At 38.2% G+C, this 15,722-nt stretch overlaps 1 protein-coding gene across 1 annotated transcript; it reads left to right on the top strand.

The window, feature by feature from the left end:
• Positions 1-131: 131 nt before the first annotated feature.
• Positions 132-14,626, top strand: LTA4H (leukotriene A4 hydrolase). The gene is made up of 19 exons (XM_085046885.1): positions 132-351; positions 1,285-1,415; positions 3,520-3,640; positions 4,107-4,175; positions 4,852-4,956; positions 7,248-7,300; positions 7,932-8,004; positions 8,320-8,460; positions 8,681-8,704; positions 9,307-9,377; positions 9,515-9,626; positions 10,408-10,552; positions 10,634-10,737; positions 11,077-11,147; positions 11,381-11,435; positions 12,245-12,340; positions 12,856-12,938; positions 13,662-13,766; positions 14,079-14,626. The coding sequence occupies exons 1-19, from the start codon at positions 205-207 to the stop codon at positions 14,197-14,199; spliced, it is 1,827 nt and encodes a 608-aa protein (XP_084903011.1). The 5' UTR covers positions 132-204; the 3' UTR covers positions 14,200-14,626.
• The last annotated feature ends 1,096 nt before the right edge of the window (positions 14,627-15,722 follow it).

Genomic DNA, 15,722 nt, shown 5'->3' with positions numbered 1-15,722 from the left:
TCGGGCTAACCACGTTTCTCGGCGCCCCGCCCCGCCCCTCTCGCAATGCCCCACGGGTTCTGTAGTTCTGGCGCGGTGCCTCCGCCCTGTGGGCGCGGAGGGCGGCACTACACCTCCCAGGGGCCTCCCCCGCCCCGCGGCGGGCTCTGCGCTGCCCGCGGTGGCACGGCCGGGGAGGGCGGGCGGACGGCGCGCGCGCGAGCGATGGCGGACCCGAGCTCCTTCGCGTCCCCCGCGTGCTGCCTCACGCGGCACCTCCACCTGCGCTGCCGCGCGGACTTCGGCGCGCGGGCGCTGCGGGGCACGGCCGCCCTCACCGCGCGCGCGGAGCGCGAGGCGCTGCGCTGCCTGGTAACGGCGGGCGGGGGGCGGTGAGGGGGGGCGAGGGGAGCTCCACCGTGAGGGGCGAGCGCGGAGCCCGCGCCGCTGCCGCCTTCCCTCTGCCCGTCCTTGCTCGGCTCTCCTCCCGGGGCTTCCTCCCTTCCCTCCCGCCGCCTGGCCCTCCCCGGCCCCTCCGCGCCTGCCTCCGGCTCGGCTGGAAGCTGACAGCGCCTCTCAGCCCCCGGTTCGCTTGTGCCTCCAGAACCGGCGCGGTGCGCCAGGGAAGGGCAGCACTGTGTCTCTTCCCTTTAAAACGGCGAAGAGCATGCTGCCGAAAAGTGGGAATAAATCACTGGAAAGCTAGATTTAGGGGTTTTCTTTATCTGTGTGTTTCGTTACGACAGCGGCTTTCTCTGTTATCTCTGCAAATATGTATATGAATCTCTTTCGCTTCGCACTGTATGCGGAGTTTAGGGGTTGTGGGCTTTTCTCATGCTGACTCCATAAAATTCTTTTGTGGTTGGCTCTTATTTTTTTAGGAAAAAAGCCCAGTCCTGTTAGTAATGAAGAGTAACACTTCGTTCGTGCTAAAAATAAGTACTGCGCTATTTAATTCATCTTCCATTGCATGAACGTCTGGATTCCCCGTGGCGTGTTCCAGGATGGAAGCCTTAGCACAAGCTTTTGTACTGTTCTCCTCACTTTCTAGCACTACTGTGGAGTTAAACTTATTAAACTCACTTCTGTGATTAGAAGGTGGTTTTCTTCATCTTTCTCCTCCAGCTTTCCCAGTTCAGTACTACGCTTAAAATGCAGGTTCCTGGTGGTCAACACAGTTAGTCAGCTTTTCTGGTTTTACTTAGTAAATGCTTTTTCGTTCACAGAGACTTGTGTTTAAGATTCCATAGCGCTCCATTTATTATTACGCTATTTATCGGGTATGCAATATATTCTTTATCACAGGTCCTGGATACAAAAGATGTACAGGTCTTTAAAGTGACTGTAAATGGACAGGATGCAAAATTTGCTTTTGGAGAAAAGCACAGTTTCAAGGGGACCCCCCTAGAAATCACGTTTCCTAATGAACTAAGAAGGTAAACACTTTTGCCTATTCGTTTAGGTGGTTTTCAAAGTGCACTGTGTAAGCTGCTTGTCTGCCTGTGGGGTTGTTGTGTAAAGCTTGCAAAGGGACTTATAAATTAGCGTATTGCATTCAGTTGTTATGGCCTTTTAGATTAATGCCATATTTGGCTCTCATTAGTCAAAACTTTAGGAGTCTTTGTACCTGTCCCCAGATCTTACATCATGTGCAAAATTGCTTAGTCAACTGAGTAGCAAGATGATGTGTAATGTATCAAAATTTTTCCAGTGCTTCTCATAAGTAATATTGTTTCTGTTTTAACTACCTGAATTTTATCTGGTTCAGAATTGTTACAGTGTTGTACACGTGGAGCTTCAGCCCCTGTTGGCCCTTCTTTTGTACAAAGGCTGATTCTGCATTTCTGGAGAACTTCATGTTACCACTATGATTAGATAGAAGCATGTTTTCAAATAATGAAAGTTTTGTTTTGTTGACTACGCTAAGTCCAAGTCCCTGAAAACTGGAACTTGAGTTTCAGCAGTGCAATGAAGAATGAACTAACCATAGTCTACCTCTTAAGTGGCATGAATTAAGAAGTTCTTGCCAAATTACAATGTGTTTTTTGGCAGCTTGCTTTGTATGTTGTAACTTGATGGTATCTCACTCCTCCATGGTGCCAAAGCTGAAAGCTGTGATTCTATAAGGAAGTTTCATTATTTGAATATAATTGAGCATTAAGTTCCTTCCTACTTCTTATTGTTTGGCTTTCAGAATTGTTTACTACCTCTAAAAATTCTTTCAGTTTGGTCTGGTTTCAAAGATTTTTTTCGTTAATATTGTACTCTGAATTAGTGCAATTAAGAAACACAAATAATGAGGAGAAAGCAATGGCATAAAATAACTGTCCCTTCTGGAGAAACACTTACGTTCTGTTATAAAATTAAACAAATTAAGTCTTTGAGCAAACAGACCCATCAGAAAGGTAGGCCTGTTTCTTTTGTTTGACTTTCAGCTGCCTTTTTTTTTTTTAAGTGCTAAATTTCCTGGTAAGAGAAAAAAAAAGAGGGAGTTATGAGTTGTGATCGTAAGAATTTATAATCTTGTGTGAGACATAGTCCCCCATGTAACTATCAATAGAACAGCAACAGGAAAGGGTAGGAGTTACAACTCAGAGTCTGACTGTTCAGAAAGCAGTATGCTTTATGGTGATACCAATTATTTTCTCTTTTCTTGTTGAATACGTACTTTGGAATACTGGTTATAAACCAGATATGTACACCTGGTCAGCTTATCTAGTGTCCAACTCCTCTGATTAGCTGAAGCTTATTCTGATTTATGGCTGGATTGTTTGTTCCAGAGAGTTGCATGTATCATCTGGAACTTTCTGAGAACAGAAGCAAGTACTGCTGTGTGCTTTTGGTGTCACTGATGGTTACTATATATTTTTAACAAATAAGAATATAAATGTGTCAGGTTTGTGTGTGTTCTCTTGTTAGCAAACTGATACCTGTCTTATGCATAACTGTTGGTTTTTACTTGACACCAGTTCTGAAACCCTGAATAAATTTGAACCTTATTTCTTTTTCTTGTTAACCCTGTTAACAGGAATTTTCTGTAATTAGTGAAAAATTTCAGGGTGTTTTTTTCTGCTTAATCATACTTGCAGAACATTTACATCAGATGCAAAATCTATTTCTTTTAATTTACAGAATACACATATTCAGTCCTGTGTCTTCTTATGTAGGGTTTTGCACGTTTTTCTGTATAGCAGAGGGGTTTTTACACTTACATGTAAAAGGTTACTTAATTGTGACAAAACTATATACATGTAGCAATTCCAAATTGTTTTAAAGAAAAAGTCTGTGCTCTCCTTGAAGAAAAGTTGCTGGTTACTAAAAACAATAACAAAAGTGTCCTGGAACATAAAAATTTAAATAAGCCAGCTATTTTTTATTATCGTAATTGAAAGAGAATAATTGCTTTTAATGATATTTGTTCTCATTTTTAATGGGTTTGAGACAGTGCTGCAGACCTATTTTCCAGACATCTTTGCAGAGTAATTTCAGTGTGATCAGGATTTGTGTCAAAACAGTCTGACTGTGTTCTTTATTATACAGGGGACAAGAAGCAATTGTTGAAATCTCTTTTGAAACTTCTCCCCAGTCTTCAGCTCTCCAGTGGTTTACTCCAGAGCAAACTTCTGGAAAGAAACACCCATTTCTCTTCAGCCAGTGCCAGGTTGAGTTCATTTTTTCCAAACTTGTTCACATACCACTGTAATTTCCCTTGGTTTCTAAAGAGCTGGAGAGGAAGACTAGTAAGGGGAAGAACAGTAGCTTGTAACTTCTAGCTGTGTGTTTGAAAGGTCCTAAATGAAAACACTTTAATGTCAGGATGTTGTTGAGATATTATTACATGTTTGCAGTTTATTAATTCTGGAACTGCTTTACCCTCTCCAATATTCTTGTTGAAGAACATGTGGTTCTTTACAACCAATATATGTGTCTATTGTTCTGTCTTACCCACTATTATTTCTTTTACAAAGGCCTATAAGCTCTAAGTGATAGAAGTATTGGTTTATAGATAATGAATTCTCTGGAGGAGCTGTACAGATTTCCACTCCAGTGTATTAGTTGATTTATTTCTAGTTCTTTGCATTAGAAAGATTGTTTAATTTTATCTTTTTTCTTTTTTCCCTCTCTAGGCTATCCATTGCAGAGCCATCTTTCCATGCCAAGACACACCTGCTGTGAAACTAACCTATTATGCAGAGGTAGATGAACCTAAGTCATGTGTCTTAACTAAAGACAACTGCCACCATGGGTGAATTTATATTGGTGGGGACTTTTTGGTAGCTGCCAGCATGTGGCCTAATATAAAAGCATAATATTGACTTTTAGCTTAATGTGAGAAGAAGAAACTGCTAATTTTCCCTGTGGCAGTTCTCTAACTTAAACATTTTCTTTTTGTATATGTCAACTCTTTTTTCATTGAGATGGACCTATTTCCAAAAGGAAAATAAAAGTGCAATAGTAAAAAAGAAATATGCTCTAAAATCAGGAAAAACTGACAGTAAGACAGCAAAGAGTGCTCTAAAGTAAAAAGTACTTGAAATGGCTCTCATGTATGCCTTAAATAATATGTTCTGGTTAGGGAATCTTTGCAGTTCCGGCATAAAGAGTTTTAAGGAAGTAAAAAGCAAGATGTGCACTGTGACATTAGGATTCAGTTGTCTGAAGAAAATGAGCCTTTTACCTTCTGTCGGAGGTACTCCTCTGATTAATTCGATATTGCCAGTCCAAGACAAAATTTTCTGTATGCCTTATGTTCTACTTGACAGAAATGACTTAGCAACAGAACAAGTCAGAGCTACTCTTTGTTATCAGCTTGTAGTATGTTGTGTAAACCTGAGTGCCAACTGCGTTGCTCATGGTTGGGTGTCCTTTCAGATCTCCGTCCCAAAGGAGCTGGTGGCTCTCATGAGCGCTAATCGCGATGGAGAGGCGCCCGACCCAGAGGACAGCACTCGGAAGATTTACCGTTTCAGTCAGAATGTAAGTGCTCCACACTAGGAAATGAGTGCACAAGGGCTTATTCCTGACCTGTGCAGCTCACAGTCACCTCAGGTATGGTTTTGTGTGGATGGTAAATCGTGTGACACATGATGGGTCTTTGCCACCCTAGAAACATGAGGCATTATGGAGCTCCAGCTCTGAGAAGACAGCCAGTAAGTGCTGGTGATGTTTAATGGTCTTTTTTGGCTTTCCCAGAAAAGCCAAATTTGAGTTTTGAAAATGTTCTGTATACTCAGTACTAGTCCTGTCAAAACCCTTTCTGTCTGCACTGATTCTTGGAAAATAATGCAGATGCAGATAATATGGGAGCAAGTTTTGGAAAACAGACCCTGCAAATTTTAAGCTCACCAAGATCTTAGCAGTGAAGCTCAGCATTGGAACCAGTTTTAAGCTTGAAGTTAGGCAAATTCCAACATCAGAATTTAATTTTTTTTTTTAATGTGAAAGCTTTCTATGGAAAGTATCTCCAGCTAATAAAAGGTTACTGTTCTGTGGAGGTTTTATTAAGTGGTGCAGCTAGTCTAATGATTCCACTGCTCATAAAGCAGCAGTCTCAATTTACTCTCCTGGCATTTTTGTTCTCACAGATATTTGGGTTACAGTTCTGGTGTTTATGGGATCTCTTGGTGAGCCTAGTTCATTTTGCTGAACAAGCAGATAAAATTAACATGAGATCTGGGCTGTTGAGACTGAATGACTGCAAGGAGGGATGGGATCATGTGATTGAAGGAGAGGAGGGGAACCTACCCTGAATTGCAGCAGCTGTCAGGTTTGATTTGGCTGCTGCATGAAACTTGAGAGAGGGGAAAAAACAGTTACCTTATCTGTGAGCTGATCGGTAGGCAGTGCTCTGCATTCTCTGTGGAGCCAAAACATTTGCCACTCCCAGTGTAGTTCATAAGATTTCTGTGTTGTGTGTAATCCAGAGCTGAATGCTATCTAGAAATACAATGTAGATAAACATGGTGGACCTGTACTAGAAATAATTGAAATAGTGTAATTGAAATTATGCTACACTTTCTGATACAGAAAAGCATTATTTTTTTTTGAAAACACCTGTTTTTCTGTAAACAAAAAAATGCATTAAGCACAAAATACATTAATGAAAAAAGACAAATGCATGAGAAAGGACACATCCATCATCTGACACTGATTTGTTAGAAAAGGTGTGTGTTTCCTTAGATGAAAAAGTCAAATGCATCAAGCTCTTGGATATGTATGTGTGCTGAGCTTACCTAAAAATACCTTTTTTTGCTCCTACATAGCCAGGCTGGTAAGAAGGGTAGTAGAGAGTAACATCTGTGAAAATGAGTTTGCAACACAACAGCCACTGATATTTTAACTTCAGAATGTCAAAATAGCAAATGGGACACCAAAATGTAGGGATGTATTGGTAGTCTTTTAATAACTCATCTGTAACATAAGTAATTGGATTTTTTTTCTTTTCAGGAATATATACGGTGGGTTAATAGGTAAAATTAAAACACACATGATGATATGGGTATTTTAATAAGCAATATTCAAATGGTTTGGAGATAATGGTGGAATAAAATTTTCTGAACTTTTGTCTCCAACTAAGTATGATTTAAAGTCTTTCTTATTTAACACTGTTTAGTCAGATAAAGTGGAACTTTTACAGGGATGACTGTATTATCCCCTTTTCTTTCCAGAGCACTTGGAGAAAGCATTTTTCTATAAAGATACTTCAGTTAGGGGTTTTTTCATTAAAATAAAAAATACTTACAGTTTATTTTAATTCCAAACATGGAAGTCAAATAGATACATTTTGACTTTTCCTAAAATTTTTTGTCTTTAATGTATTTGTATCCATAAATATTCTTGTTTACTTCTTTAAAGTTCTCCCTGCATCTTTCTGTGTGATAAAATTGCCCTTTCTCTGACCAGTATCTCTTAACTTCTCCTTCCATAAAATTTATTGGAACTGAAATGAATATGGAGAACAGACTTCCTTTTGAAGAGAAACCAAACCAGCAGGAATTTTGTATGCAGATTTTTTCAAACAGAGATTATACAGTTTTGTGGGTTTTGCGTGAAACATCTGTGAAGCAAGTACATCCTGTAGCTAGCTAAAGGAATATCATTTGGGGAGAAAGAACAATGTTCTTGAAAAAGCAATGCCTGCCTTTAAGGCAGGAAACTATGGAGGAAAACTTCTTTATTTAGGTACCTTTGTTCTTCTCTGTATCACTAGTCTGATAACTCACTTTACAAATAAGGTTTCTTTATTTTTTTCTCATGTTCTCCACTAGGTTCCTGTACCTTGCTACTTGTTTGCTTTAGTGGTTGGAGCTTTAGAAAGTCGGTGAGTGAATCTGTACAGTGTATAAATATTAATTACCATAATAAATCTTCAGTTTTTTTTAAAATTTGTTTCTTGATCTTATTTCTAGTTTTAAAAGGTCTTAGAGGTTAAAGTAAGCTTTTTATTTGTATCAAACTGCATGTATCTTGATTTGCTCTTGAATATTGTTTTTGCTTTTGCTGTAAATTAGAGAAACAGCATAAAGGGTTTGGATCTGAAAAAGCCCTTAGTGGTTTCAGTTGAGCACAGGGAATAGATCTGCTTTCTTAGGTAACAGATAAGCCTTGTCATGTACAAAAGGCAGAAAAGTATTGCTTTGGCTTCATTTCTTATTGGCACAAGGTTGTGTTAATTTAGGCCACATTAATGCTTTTATTGGGGCTTGATAGCATTTAAAAATCTGTAAGTGGTTTTCCTATCCTTTTGTGCTGAGCAGTGCATGCGTGTTGTTTGTTTTGTAAGGCTTTGCTTCAGCAGTGGAGAGGAAAAGCAGACAAAGATTCTCTATTGAGTTTCTTCTGCAACATGAGTTACTCAAGAGCAGAGTTACACATACACTCTCCGTGTTAGTTTGCCATAGAATCACTTCTGGTTCATAGTGTCTTATTGGCATTATTTTTAATTTCAACAGAAAGATTGGCCCAAGGACACTGGTGTGGGCTGAAAAGGAACTAGTGGATAAATCAGCCTATGAGTTTTCTGAGGTGAGTAATTAACAACAACAACAAAAAAAATGTTGTGAGATAACTATTTCACATAGTTTTGGAAAAGAAACAGACTGTGGTTCACTTTTTTGTTCGTCTTTAGTTCTCCTTTCTCTACCTCCCATCCCTGAAAATACTATTTTATTGCAGAACAAACATAGTACTGAAAATACATATTGATACAGTGCCATACTTGTTCTACATGTGGCACATGCCAAGGTGAAAGAGAATGAAGTATGGGATCAATAGCTTATTATTTGTTTAGTGTTTGTGGTCAGTAGTCATCTTAGAAACTATTGTGAATTCTTGTTTCAGGCTGAAGCCATGCTGAAAACGGCAGAAGATTTGGCAGGACCTTATGTGTGGGGACAGTATGATTTGTTAGTCTTACCACCTTCTTTTCCTTATGGTGGTATGGAGAATCCTTGTCTTACTTTTGTAACTCCAACACTACTGGTAAGTGGAGCAGTGATAAAAGTCAGTTTTTCCTTAGGGCTTGCTTATCAATCAGATGATAGATATTAATGCACGAATTGAATTAGTCTTCTTCCTAGAAATACCTGTAAATGTTTCTGCCTCCTTTGGAGTTAGAGATCATGTAAGACACTGCATTATGTGGTCTATTTTGAGGCTGACTTGAACTGAAAACTAACTTGTCTTTTCCTTTTCTTTTTAGGCAGGTGATCGATCTCTATCAAATGTAAGTCAAAAAGTAGTTCATCTCTTCAAATAGAACATAACTTGAATTTGTATCTTAATTCCTTTATTATAAATAGCTGAAAACTTAGTCTCTTTTCATTGGGGAAGCTGAAATTTAAGGCAGTAACTCAAGAAGTCTTACAAAAGTGAGGGTTAGTTTTAAGTAAACTCTATAACTGGAGACATATCTATTTTGTGTAATGGACAGATGGAAATAACATGGGTGCCTGTATTTGTAGGGGGCTGACTGTGGTTAGCTGCTCTGTAGCTCTTTGCCTGTCCTGTTAAACCACAACACTTGTGTATAGGTATGTTTAAAAACCACAAATTAATTGGCCTCATCAAAATTTTTAGTAGATAACTTCTTGCTCTGTATGTGTGTCTGTGCACCAGAACTCATACAGTTTTCTTCAAAGTGGAAATAGTAACTACAATTTTAGTAAATTAATTCTTTTTCTGTAAAGTTGAGTACTCTGAATGCAGTTTTATTGCCTGTGTCTTCCTACTAGACTGATGTACATCAGCATTTTATTCTTTCTGTTGGAATTTGATGCTTTTTTTTCCAGAGGAGCCTAAATGGTAGATCTGTTTTTTGTGTTTTAGGTTATTGCTCATGAAATCTCTCATAGTTGGACAGGAAACTTGGTAACCAACAAAACATGGGAACATTTTTGGTGGGTATGATGTTCCATGTAATGCAAATAATATTTTAAATTTAATCTGTATATTTTAAAATATTTTAAATTAAAATCTGACTGACTAAATTCATTTTGCCATCCTACCAGTGCTGACTTTATCAATGTCTTTCCAGGCTGAATGAGGGTCATACTGTATACCTGGAACGGAGGATTGGTGGTCGGTTGTTTGGTGAGCAGTTCAGGCACTTTCAGGCCCTAGGAGGTTGGAGAGAACTGCAGAATACGGTAAATAGTTGTAAAGTTATCATAAGTGTTTCCCACAAATAAAATTTGTCTAGTTAGCTTTCCTAATGCTTTCTTATTAGAGAATGAACAACTTTGATTCCAAGGTGTTAGATTGCTACCCCAGGTAATAGCTTAAGATACCCAGATTAAATAAAGCTTTTTTATTTGTTTTAAGCTTTTCTGTAAGCATGAACATCTTTACAGACTTTTTTAGTTGTTCTGGGTATGGCTAAATTGCAGTTTTACCTGTTAGCATACTGGTAGGCAGCTGAAAGCTTATCAAAATTGTCTGCAAACACGACCATCCTGTGCCCTTAGGAGGTGATGTTTCAAAAGTCACCAGCACTGATGGACCCCATCATTTTCCCAGGGAATTTACTAGTTCTGTGAGCAGCCTGAAATCTGTTCTAATCATATCCAGAGCTGAAATTTTGCTGCCACTTCTTCTGTCAACAGAGCTTTTTAATTTGAAGGCATAATGATGTAGTTTAAGGAGTTTAATAGTGCGATAAATATAGATAGACTGATAGGTGCTCATGGTTATGAGAGACATGATAGTAATTAACTGCTTTGAGACAGCTGGAGCACAGGGTGGTTGATTCTAAATTTTAGTAAACTAAGGTTTGTGCAGATTCAGAACTTCAGGACGAAGGAGGAGAATGCTTTGAAATGAAGCTGTCTCAGTTTTGGATGGTTTATACCTTTATAAATAGAATTAGTACAGATTTGCAAGAATGCTAGTTTTCCTAAATTAAAATGTGTTCTTGTGTGTTTGACACAGATAAATACTCTTGGAGATAAAAATCCTGTAACTAACCTCGTCATTAATCTGGATGAAGTAGATCCTGATGTTGCCTATTCATCTGTGCCATATGAGAAGGGCTTTGCACTGCTTTTTTACCTTGAACAACTCCTTGGAGGACCAGGTAAGCGTTAGTCAGATTTCATATATTTTTGTTTTCCACCTTAATATCAAACACTAAAACATTTTCTTCTTTAACTGTTAGATGTCTTCATTGGCTTCTTGAAGGCTTATGTTCAGCAGTTTGCTTATAAGAGCATAGTAACAGATGACTGGAAGAACTTCTTGTACTCCTACTTCCAGGATAAGGTATTAAAAACGGATTGCTTGAAACCTTTTAATTATGCAAAATTATGGCCTAGGTCAGAATTTATTTAAAGACCAGTTCTATTTCTTTCCTTTATTTCAAGAACTTGATGTGATGTAATCTGGCGTTTAATGAAAATGAGTTTGCATTATGATGCCTTTTTCTTTTTCTTTTCAGAGGAGGGAATACTTTGTTTTGAAGTAATCTGTATAGGATTCTCCAGGGTAGTTGGAGGAATATTATCAAAACAAAATTATTGAAACTAGATTTCATTTTCTAAAAAAAAATTAAAAAAAAAAATCCTAAAATCCCATTTAAAATGTGATTGTGTTGCTTTGTAGGTAGATGTTCTTGATAAAGTTGACTGGAATGCGTGGTTTCATGCTCCAGGAATGCCACCCGTGAAGCCTACGTAAGCTGCATTTTTCTGTAGTTCATCTGTTCCTTCTCCAGATTGCATTAGATTTTCCAAACAGTCATGAAGAAGTTTATAAACAGGGTGAAAGCCTTCTTACAGTTTTATTTGAAAACACCCTAGCATTATGTATGTATATAAGAGTAAAAATACTTTTCAGTCTTTTATTCTGTGATTTTTTTCAGTCTTTTATTCTCATTACATGAACCTTTGTTTTTAATATTTGACAGGTATGATATGACACTATCAAATGCTTGTGTTGCCTTGAGCCAAAGATGGATGCAAGTGAGTGGTTAAAGAATGCTGAGGTGTCTCTATCTTGAAAAGCTAGTTCTCTTTGTTACACAGAGTGAGCCATTCTTTTCTGGAATCTCTCATTTGCTGAGAGTGTATGTATTTATGGTCATAGTATGGCAGCCAGGGATTTTGCATTTCCTAGACTAGACCTTCATCATGGAGTCTGGGGATTAGCTGTGACTTCTGTCTGTGAAGTTTAGTACATATTTTAACAAGGCACAGAGCCAGCTTCCTGTTTATACCTATGCGGTAACCAAATTAAAAATACTCATTTTGAAACCCTGATATTATGGATTGATTTATAAACAAATGCCAAGGTGCCTCTACATTACTGATTATATTGTGTTAGCAGTAGTTCCCCTATGATATACTGGAGTTAGTAGGCATTTCCCATTAAAAAAGGTAAATAAATTCTATTAAGTAACTAATATAAGCCACATCATTTTCTCAAAGTCTTCCTTTTGTGGCTTTCCACTGTATTTGCATATACTGTCTTTTAACTTTCTTCTTAAGGTTACTTTCTATAAAAAAAGTATTTGATTTTTCACTTAACTAACAGAAAGACAGTGGAGATAAAAATATCAGTGGAGAGAAAATAAGCAAAGAATACAAACATCAGACAGCAGCTTAAGTCCCTCCCTTCCCCTTATTTATATATGTTACATCCTGCACAGATACAAATCAGTACCTTCTTTATGTGAAATGGCTCCACAGTAAGTGTGAATGTCAAAACAGAAAATTACACCTGATTGTATTCTGAAATACCAATTTAAAATGAAGTAACTGTTCTCTTTTAGGCAAAAGAAAGTGATTTGGGGTCATTCAGCTCAGCAGACTTGAAGGAAATGTCATCTCATCAGTTAATTGAGTTCCTGGCACTGCTGCTTCTGGAGGTAAATGCACACCTGGGATGACTTGATTCACAAAAGCAGACACAGAAGCTCTATTGTGCTTTGAAATTAAGTTACTCTTTTAAGTTTTGCTAAATTAATCTCCTTTCACCATACACAGTTACTGAAACCTTCAGCCTTGCCTCCCTTATTATGTCTGCCTCTTCAGCTAGCAAAAAACATATGGAGTATTTTGGATTGAAGGCTAAAAACAAAACCATGAGGTGCTTTGAGCTATCTGCACTGGATATTACAGCAAATAAGCTATAAATAAAATTGAATGAAAATACTTTGTTTTGAATGTTTTGATAGTACTGAGTGTGGGAATCAGGTGATATTTGTTCCTTGCCCCTTCCCATACACTATGAGAAAGTGAAAGGAACAAATAAAATATTTGTCATGGTAAGATTTCAATGTCTTTGTAGCATCAGTCTTCTTGAATTAGTCTGTTTATTTTTTTAAGTATCTGGATTGAAGTCTTCCTCCAGCTTATTCTGACTGTGTAATTTCTTTTTCAGGAACCTCTTCCATTGTCCCATGTCCAACGCATGCAGGAAGTATATGACTTCAATGCTATAAACAACTCTGAAATAAGATTCAGGTTTGTTCTAGTATGGACACTTTCCTAATCTTAAATGCTTTCATGAAATGAGGTGTCCTGCTTTATCTGAGACATCCTGTTTTACATAACCTGTGCGGGGTTTGGGTTTGGGGTTTTTGTTATTGTGGCTTTGCAAGTGCATGTGCAAGCATTATGCTCACCAGAGTGGCATCCTGTTATTTATGAATTGGGCAAATACAGTCTAGTAGAAGAACTCAGCAGAGTTAAAATAAGCTGTTCTTTATTTTAATGTGGCATGCTAGCAAAGGAACCTGATAACCTGATAACTAAGTGTTTTAAACATATTGTGTAGCCTCTCCTTTTTGTAACAAGATCAATTTCTTTTTAAAACAAAATAAGCACATGCCAGTAGCTGGTGGCATTTTACTGGGGATATGTGTTTGTTTGTTTTATCCATTGCTCAAATGGGACAAGTGCTGTATAATTCTGCTCTAAGTGATGCAACTGGACACCACTGTAATATTAAAAAATACATAGCTGCAGAAAATAATCTTCCATTTTGAAGGAACTGTTTTACAAAAAAGTTGACTTTGTCATGTGCTAGTCAACAACTAAATATTTCATGTTGAACTTAGCTAGAATCTCATTCCCACAATGACACAGCAGTGCTCCAAGTGTTTATGGGAACAGAACTGTAAGACAACCAACCACCACACTACCACAAATGAAAATAAAAGTGCACATTTTTTCTTCCACCTCCAGATGGCTGCGCCTCTGTCTCAGGTCCAAGTGGGAAGAAGCTATTCCTCTGGCTCTAAAAATGGCAACAGATCAGGGCAGGATGAAGTTTACTCGCCCATTGTTCAGGTAAAAGTAATCTCCAAATTGCAGGAGCTCATGCTGTTGGCATTTCTAGTGTAATGGAATAAAGTAAAATACTTGAAATGCGTTTATTGTACATGTTGAAGTGGTATGGTAATTCTCTGTATGCTGTGAACAAGCTTATCTTCAGATAAGGTGCTTTCCACTTGCTGACATTTTTTTGCATAGAAAAAAGCTTAGTCCCAGTATGCACCTTAAGGTGAGGCTTTCAAGAGAAAAGTAAAGCCTTGGGAGAATCCTTGTTGTATTATTTTCCTGGATTTTAGTAATGTTGCTTCCCCACTCCTTCTTTTACAGGGACCTTTACAGTTTTGACAAGAGTCGAGATCTGGCTGTCAAGACATTTCTGGAGCACAGAGCCTCTATGCACCCCACCACTTCAATGCTTGTGGGCAAAGACTTGAAGCAGGACCAGTGACAAATGTCCTGGTCCTGCTGAAATGTACTGATTTCTTTGAAATTTCATGTTGCTGACAGAAGAGACTGATGGCCCAAACAGTTGATATGCACTCTTGATTATGCCATAAAATGCTCTGCTGCTTTGGTACTAATGTAGCTTAAAATTAAATTTCAAAATCAAGTTCTGTACTTTCTATATTGCATTTCCAACTAAAGCAGCAAACTTGCTGCATCTCTGGAATTGAGAGAATCTTTTTGTTACAAGCAATTTTTAGAATACACAAAAAACTGTTCTGAGATGTGGTCATTTATCAGAGATAGAATTGAAAAACATGGAAAATTAATTGGTGGATGGTATGGCTCTTTGTGCACAGTATTCTTTTCCATAGCAGAGTGGTGAAACTTCAAGTATCTAAAGACTGAAAAATAAATCTTTTCATTCCCTACTTGTCTGTGAATTGATCTGTACAAAAAGTTTTGATTTAATAGTTTTGTTTTATTTGTTATTCTTTGTTGTGGGAGAAGTTTTTATGATGAGTACAAGAGGACAGTGAAGACTGAAATGGTTTTTCAACCCATTACATATTTTCAAAACTTATTGTTGCAGGTGGGGGCTAAAGCCCAAGTCTTTGCTTACCCAGTTTGAATTCTTTTAATATTTGCATTTTTTAACCAGTTCTGGACACTACCCCTTATGTTAATATAACAATTTAGAGATAAGTTGAAAAACAATAGGAGAACTGTTTTTCCTGTATTCCTTACAGCAATTCAAACCAATGCTTTAGATGATGCTGTGGTGAATGCTGCCATCTCTAGGCTGGGTATTGCAATGAATTTGTTAAGGATTGCTTTTCCTGGAGATGATCAGTTTGCATAAATTAAATCTGTTGACAATAGAGATAATCCCATATCAAGGAGTAACAAAACCAAAAAGTACTGGTTTTGGGAAGGAAAGTGACAATATAAGTCGTGGCAAAAGGCTTGGTTTAATACTAGCTCTTAGGATGAGAGGAGAGAGTCTGTCAGTTGATTTATTTCTGAGTTTTGATCTGTATAAACTTTCAATTTGTGGTTTAAACCCAGGCAGTAACTAATCCCCACACAGCTTAATCCCCCTATGGAATGGGGGAGAGAATTGGAAGAGTAAAAGTGAGAAAACTCAGGGGTTGAGATGAAGGCAGTTTAACAGATAAAGCAAAAGCTGCTCGCGCAAGCAAACCCAAACAAAAAATTCATTCCCTGCTTCCCATGGGCAGGCAGGGGTTCATCCATCTCCAGGAGAGCAGGGCTCCATTGTGCACAAGGGTAACTCAGGGAGACAAACACCACCACTCCAAAGGTCCCACTTCTTCCTCCTCCTTCCCCCAGCTGGATATGTGAGCATAATGTGTATTATATATAGTGCTTTGGCAGGTAGAGTTAATGCTCCCTTATAATCCTGGTTTCTTGCTGTCAGAGTCAGAAAAAAGAGAATTGTGTCAGGCATGGCTTTCTCTAGCATGGTCCTAGGTAGCTCTGCTGGGACACTGCCTCCCACTGATG

This window comes from Lichenostomus cassidix, chromosome 1Aa (assembly GCF_008360975.1).
Source record: "Lichenostomus cassidix isolate B80296 chromosome 1Aa, HeHo_3.0, whole genome shotgun sequence".
NCBI lineage: Eukaryota > Metazoa > Chordata > Aves > Passeriformes > Meliphagidae > Lichenostomus > Lichenostomus cassidix.
This window is presented reverse-complemented; position numbering and strand designations above follow the sequence as displayed.